General features: G+C 35.1%; 1 protein-coding gene across 1 annotated transcript; it reads left to right on the forward strand.

Annotated features, from left to right (window-relative positions):
* The first annotated feature begins 3,040 nt into the window (after positions 1-3,040).
* On the forward strand, positions 3,041-6,523 carry LOC115234985 (GATOR complex protein NPRL3). Its single transcript, XM_029806442.1, has 7 exons — positions 3,041-3,318; positions 3,465-3,736; positions 3,804-3,899; positions 4,014-4,232; positions 4,901-5,234; positions 5,442-5,618; positions 5,926-6,523. Exons 1-7 carry the CDS (start codon positions 3,157-3,159, stop codon positions 6,298-6,300), a joined length of 1,635 nt encoding a protein of 544 aa, XP_029662302.1. The 5' UTR covers positions 3,041-3,156; the 3' UTR covers positions 6,301-6,523.
* The last annotated feature ends 793 nt before the right edge of the window (positions 6,524-7,316 follow it).

Here is a 7,316-nt window from a genome sequence, read left to right on the forward strand (position 1 = left end):
ACTTGTATCGCTTCCAGCAAGACAAACCCCTCCAGGTGGACATCCTTGGGCCCGGACTGTGGTCCTCTCCATCAGTCCGCTACAGCCCTTACTATCATTCTTCCGATTCTTCCTTATATACAATCGACTCGTAATAATGCACATGCGAGAGAACTTGATTTATCACAATTAATGGTAATTAGCCTGCCTACTGTAAGTCTCACTTGACCAACTTTCAAGGTTTAATAACTAGCTTACCAACTGCCTAAGTAAAAAGAACACTAGATAAAGAATGACCAAATATCCAGAAAAATAACTAGACAACAAGTTAACCAGGAAATAATAACTAGAAAGTAAAATAAATATACAATTAATATACTAAACGCAGCTTTTTACTCCATGTACTATACCAGCGCATGCGCGTTGCGTTAAGTAAACGAATTATGGAAACGAGAAGTTGATATACGTCTGCACCGTTACGTTTCCGTCAGCGTTGAGGTTTGACTAGCGATATAGTAGTAAGTATTACGTGTTTAAAAAGCAAAATTAACCCTTTCACCCCCATCAAACTTTAAGGAAGTGAATACCTGTGTAATCGCAAATCGTTAACGAATCAACGAGTATTACTTGACGTATAATACGGAACAATTATTAGATATAAGATAAATTATTATCATTAAGTAAACTGCAGTATCTTTATCAGAGTCTGGGGGAAGGGCGGAGCCTTTCTCCCCGAAACCCCCCTCCACGCCAGCGCCTGTAACGCGTCACCTGTTAGAGTCGGGGGGAGGGGCTTCGTCCCTTCGCCCCCTCCCCCAACGTTCCCCCGTCGCGCGTCACGGGTGTGCGTAAATCCCAATCCGTAATATAAACATCCACGGTTACAAAAGTAAAAATTATAATCGAGCTATATCTCCGAAACGATACATCCTACGATAAAAGTGCATAGGACCTTTTCTGCAGACCTCGACGAAATACGCTAAAAAGATCCCGTACACTTTTCCGCTAGAACGCACCATTATTGAGTTTTAACAACTTTTCGCTTCTGTAGAGAAGCTTGAAACGCTGTATCTGCGAAACGGTACGTCCTGCGGCAGAAATACATAAGACCTTTTTTTGTGTAAAACGACGAGACAGGAAAAAAAATTTCAGACAAAAGTTGTATGGTTTCGAAGAGGACATAAGATGGTGCCATTAGTTTAACCTTGAATAGTTGCTTGAAGGTCACGTGAAGGTCATCTTCAATTTCTTCAATGGAACTATTTTTCATTACATATTCCTTTAGCTTACATCGAGAGTTTTCCAAAACCCTATAATTAAGTACTTTTTCGTTAAGTACTTTTTAAGTTATAAGGCAAAATCAAAAGCACGATCCGGTCGATCAAGGCAAGATTAAAAACACGTTCCAGCCGGTCAAGGCAATATCGGGGCATGTACAATTATTATAGGTGTTCGAAAAGACCGCCATTTACTTCGATACAAATGTCCAACCTACGGCAAAAATCATCCTACACTTTTTGAAGGACATCTGCATTTATATTCGTACATGCCTCTCGAATACGCTCCTTCATGTTTTCCACTGTTGTAGGCTCTTCCACATTAACTTTTTGTTTTACGTATCTCCAAAAGTAAAAATCGTGAGGGGTTAAGTCAGGTAATCTTGGTGGCCATTCATGAGTCCGACTACCCATTCCAATCCATTTATTATTAAATCTATGTTCCAAAACGTTCTCTTCGAGGAAAATTTTACTCCGATGGTCATTCCGAAACTTTTTTGAGCGTCTCTGATTGGTTTCAGGCTGGTCATCGAATAAAATTTTCCTCGGAGAGGAAATTTTGCCCAGTTTTGGAACTTAATCTAAATCTATTATTTATAGCGTTTTTGGACGTAGCAGGTTTAATCTCTTTTATAGTGATTAATGACGTTATTGCATCGTCTCTGCCAATAAAAGACTTGAATTCATAATAAAATATAGTGATTAATTGAACCGGGTTGGGTTAACCCGTTCATCCGAAAACGCTATTAAATAATGACGCTAGAGATACTTTGAAGCGTTTGATTGGGATACGTTCCGTTTCTCGCATGATGCGCATAGGAGCGCACGAGATCGTTCCGTTTCAATCCATGCGCAGTTCATGCGCGCATGGGAACGGTCTCCCACCACAACGCCGCACGCCGTATCATATTGTGCAGGGCTGCGTTCGAGAACGTCACTCATGTGCACCGAGCGTTGTTCTATCTTTGTTATTTACTGAAAGTTGAACAAAGATAGAAAGACGCTTGTGTGCACACGAGTGATGTTTTCGAACGCGGCCCAGCGCATGAGAGCGCATGAGCTGCCTCAGCTCCCGAGGTGGTGTAGTCCATGCGTGGTCCATGCGCGAGAGTTATTTAGGCGGGAAGGAGCCTATCTGTAAAGTGGTACAAATTATAGGATTCCGAAATTCATAAAAAATGACTTTGAAGAAGCTACAAATTTATGTTGATGATAAATTGTGGATGTTCGACGTGTCCGATACTGAATAAAACTCCAAATCTAAATATATGTACACGTAGGCGGACACAACAGCGCGGCCCCTACAAAGCTTGCAAAAAATTGCGTTCATCGATAAATGATCATGTATCACTTTCTATCTACGAGACCGACCCATTTCGAGATTTCGTTTAAAACTCCATTGCTTTCCATAAATATTAAAAATTGTATTAAAAAGACATTTATACCCAGACAGCACGAAAAGGCCAAAAGACATCTTGAAAATATTTAAACGTGCTAATAGCGGAACAATTTTTCAGCACTGCCAGTACTGGCAGTGTATATCGGAACACACCCCAAGCAGGACAAAAAGAGTAAAGATTTCTTTATTCTGATGGGTTAAGTGCCGGTCTACAATAGTGATTTCAGCTCTAAGCCTTAAGAAATTGACTAATCACAGTCGAGTATTCTCCTCATACTTGATCGTGATTGGTCAATTTCTTAAGGCTTAGAGCTTAAATCACTATTGTAGACCGACACTAATGCAATGCTTCGAAGCATCTCTAGCGTTTTCCCGACCACAGCCATCATCTGTGATCTGTGGATCGTGACAAGTGTATCTCGATCTAACCTATTTTTATAGAAACTACCTATTTTTATAGAAACTACAGTTTTATTTAAATTTAATTATTGATTGCAAAACATGGAAATCCATCCACTAAGTATAATTTTAGTAAAAAGCGATAGTAAGGGTGATAGATTGTTATTTCGATATCCTCACATGACAAATCATGTAAGGGATTCGGGCCAATGCACTAAACGAAAAAATCCTTATTCGCTAACGAATACGGAAGACTTGTTGCAAGTATGTTCTATTATTTGTAGCGTGTAATCTTATTCCAATACGCGAAAAATATTTTACCGTCGATATTTAAATTGTATTACTTATGATACATATAATAATAATTTTTGCTAATAATTTACAATTATATAATCCATTTTATTCAACAGTCTTTGCCATTTTCAACATCGAATATAAGTAATGGGAATCTAACTGGTTTAACGGATGAAGTTCTATCTACTTTATTTGCTGTAAAGCCAGAATTATGCGAACAGAAATTCGAATTAAAAGTAAATGATGTTCGCTTTGTTGGACATCCGACTTTAGTTCTATCTCGTAGCTTAAAGGAAGTAAATTCTTCTATGCTTTTCAATATAGTCTTTGCACTGCAAGCACAAGCGAGTTATTCGATAGTAAGATGTTACTATGACCTAAGTAAAAGGTAATGTAATTTCTACATATATGCAAAGTATTTACGACACGCGGAACTTGCATTTTGACGTGCTTAGATTAGGCATAGCGTTGAGACATGAGGAAAGAAGATGTGGTTTTCTGACGGATGAAATAAAAATAATGGTCTCTACACACGATGAAATTGCTGGAAGGTGAATATGATCGTTCATAATTTTTCATTATAGTCATTATAATATTCTAGTATAATATATCGTCTACATATAATATATCGTCTATATATAATATATTGTCTATATAATGGCTAGATCCGAAGGTGAGAGTGATTGTGATGAATCACCGTACGAATTAATCCTTCAACGAAGCTCACTAGCACGTGGTTTAAAGTCTGTCTTTAGTAATCTCAGTACTTCTGGCATAGTCAGTATTATGATTAACAAGTGGATTCAAGTGCGCTTCTGTCTTCCTCAGAAAGTTCACCAATCGCATAAGAAAGGTCTACTCATTGACCCTGAAATTATAGATAGGTTTGTTACATTATGCTTCCAAAATTCTTATGTACAATTGAATAAAAGTATGTTAACTTATAGTTAAATAGAAAGTTTAATCTTAAGACGCAGAAGAGAGCAAACATGTTCCCAAAGAGAGAAAATATATTCCAGTAATTTTTAGCAGTAATTTTTTGTTTTTTAATTTGTTTACTTATGTGATACAAATTTGTTGTCACTCTTGAAAGATTTGGATATATCGTTTGGCATAATCCATATACACGTACAAAGAAAGAGAAAGACAAAATAACATATTTTATTCCATGGCATATGAGAAATAATACTACAAATATGCTTACCAATTTTTTGGATTTCACTGTTAGTGTGATAAGTTTGAGAACTATAAGATCATATTATATAAGACGTAATATAACATTATCAGAAAATATAATATAGACAAAACTTTGTATAATATAATACCAAACATTTTAGGGAAACTATTTCCAAATATGTGTGTGTTTATGATAGATACTCTTTTATTAATTATTGAATTTTTAATTTCGGTATTAATATCCTTAATTAATTTCCAGTTTGATTAGACGTACTCTATCTCTCTCTCTCTCTCTCTCTCTCTCCCTCTCTCTTTCTCTCTTTATATATATGCACAATTTTATTTTGTATGTAATATTATCGCATTTGTTTTGCAGATGTTTGAATAGTTTAAGACCTTATCATGGCATACTTTTATTGACAGAGCCGTTAGACTTGCTAGAATCTTTGCAAATAGACTGCTCTCCGGCACTTAAACGTTTGATTCAAATGTACAATCCATTGAAAAGTCTACAAACTTTAGCAGCAAATTCGGATTTGACGCTCGCCCAGGTGTTTCAGCTAACTGGCCATTTAGTTTATTGGGCGAAAGCTACAATAATTTACCCACTTTGTGAAAGCAATGTCTATGTTATCTCGCCTGATGCTATTTTGACCAGTCAATTACTAGACTCTTTCTCCGAACATTTCCCAGGAGTTTGCTTACTTCAAGTATATATGCATATGCTATTTAGTTATTTGTATTGTATCCTTATTGGAGATCTATTACATATTAATTTCAAGCTTATTACCTTCAAAGATTAATATATATTAATGTGTATAATTATTTAACCTTAGTTTAATTTTAAATTTAGTTATTAAAGACTAATAAGAATATGTTATAATGTTATGTATTATTATATTTTTTTCTTTTTTTAGGTCATCAGTGATTTCTCCTTACCAACTTCCATTAGCCAAAAGTTGAATCCTTTAAGCCAACCACATCAACAAACGCAATTAGTAAAGATAATTATATGGCTATTAAAGAATCATCTGCTTCTACAATTGCATACATACGTGCGGTATATACCAACAGCATATGGGCGTTTATCATTAGTAAGATACAACTTACTACGATTTACAGTTGTGATATGAATATGTTATCGTGCTTTGAATATATTTACTTGATTGTAATGGACATTTCTAATTTTATTGGCAAAATTAATCCATCAAAATAGCAAAATAAATTAATTCCTTAATTTGTATAGCAAAGTAGCTTTTTTATTAAGTATAATTCTATATAAATAATTTTGTTTTTACAAAAAAAGCTTGGAGTAAATCTGCCCGCGATCGCGACTTTATCTTATTTATCATGCACATTTTGATAAGTTTTTTCTGAATTTTTATTTACGATTAATATTAGGATACAAAAGAAGACCAAGAAACATGTGACACAGACGTGATAGAAAAAAGCGGAAGCACATGGAGTTTAAACGAGACACCAAAAGGAACGCCTACCGAAATGAAAGAGGAATTGTCACTCGTAAATAAGAAGGATGCGTTATATGATTATCAATCCGAGGATTACGATATTCCTTCTGATGATAGGAAGCTACTCGATAGATTGTGCCATCTTGGCTATTTTAATGGTGGTTATCACTTGGAGGAGATTATGTATTTAGAAAACATTCGTAGATCCCAGTTGTTACAACTTCTTGATAAATTTCGGGATGTCTTAATGACTTCCGAATGCGAAGACCCCGCTATAGCACTCTTTTACAGCCAATTGGATTCTTAAAATTTTTTTATCTATACATAATATACATATACAATAATAGAGTCTCTATATCAGTATTATATACACAAATATATATACATATATATGACACCTAAAGAGAAACACTTTTCTAAACTGAAATAAACATTATACAAACAATTATAATTTGTATAATTTTAGGAAGCATGTATATATAAAGTTGATTTTTTTTCTCAAGACCATTATTTCCCGTTTTCATGAAAAACAAAAACAAAAAATTTTAAGGGGAAGATGTATATCTCCTTCACTTTTTATATTTTATATCTATCACTAGGAAGTATTTTCAAACCTAGAAAAATGATATAAATATTTTATCTATTGTTGTTGCTTCGTATATTTTGTGTGTGTATGTAATATCTTTGTTTGTCTTATATGTATAACTCTTACTCCCCCCCCCCCTCCTCCTCTCTCTCTCTCTCACTCACTCTCTCTCTCTCATATTAATATTTGCATCTACTTTTGAATTAAAAGACTTTCTTTACATTACAAAAAACACTTTATTTATCTTTTCTCTTATAAAATTTACAATAAAAGTCACAGGACTCTTTAGTTAATACGCAGTAATTTGCATTATGATAAGAAAGGAAGCTATGAACTGCTATGAGATATAAATATTGTTCGTTTGCATCATTATTTCGTGATTCAACTTAAAATTTTTGTTGTTTTTTACTGTCGCGTGTAATTGTATTTCTTTTTATATATGTTACGGGCGAAATCCGCAAGATTTGCAGAGTCGAGATTGCTCGGGCAATGTTCAGCATTGCATAATGCTCCTGGTCTTATCCAAAGCACCGAGCAATATGAGCTAAACCTCACTTCGCACAGAGAGTTACAAATCCATGTGAAATCGTACAATTATAAACCTCGTTTCGCGTCCGAAGCACAGGGCAATATGGGATGGACCTCGCTTCGCGCAAAAAGTTGCAAATCCATGTGAAATCGCCCGGGCACTATCAGCTCTGCACACCTCGCGGACTTCATCCATAACATATATACGT

Source organism: Formica exsecta, unplaced genomic scaffold (genome assembly GCF_003651465.1).
Source record: "Formica exsecta isolate Colony F162 unplaced genomic scaffold, ASM365146v1 scaffold21, whole genome shotgun sequence".
Taxonomy (NCBI): domain Eukaryota; kingdom Metazoa; phylum Arthropoda; class Insecta; order Hymenoptera; family Formicidae; genus Formica; species Formica exsecta.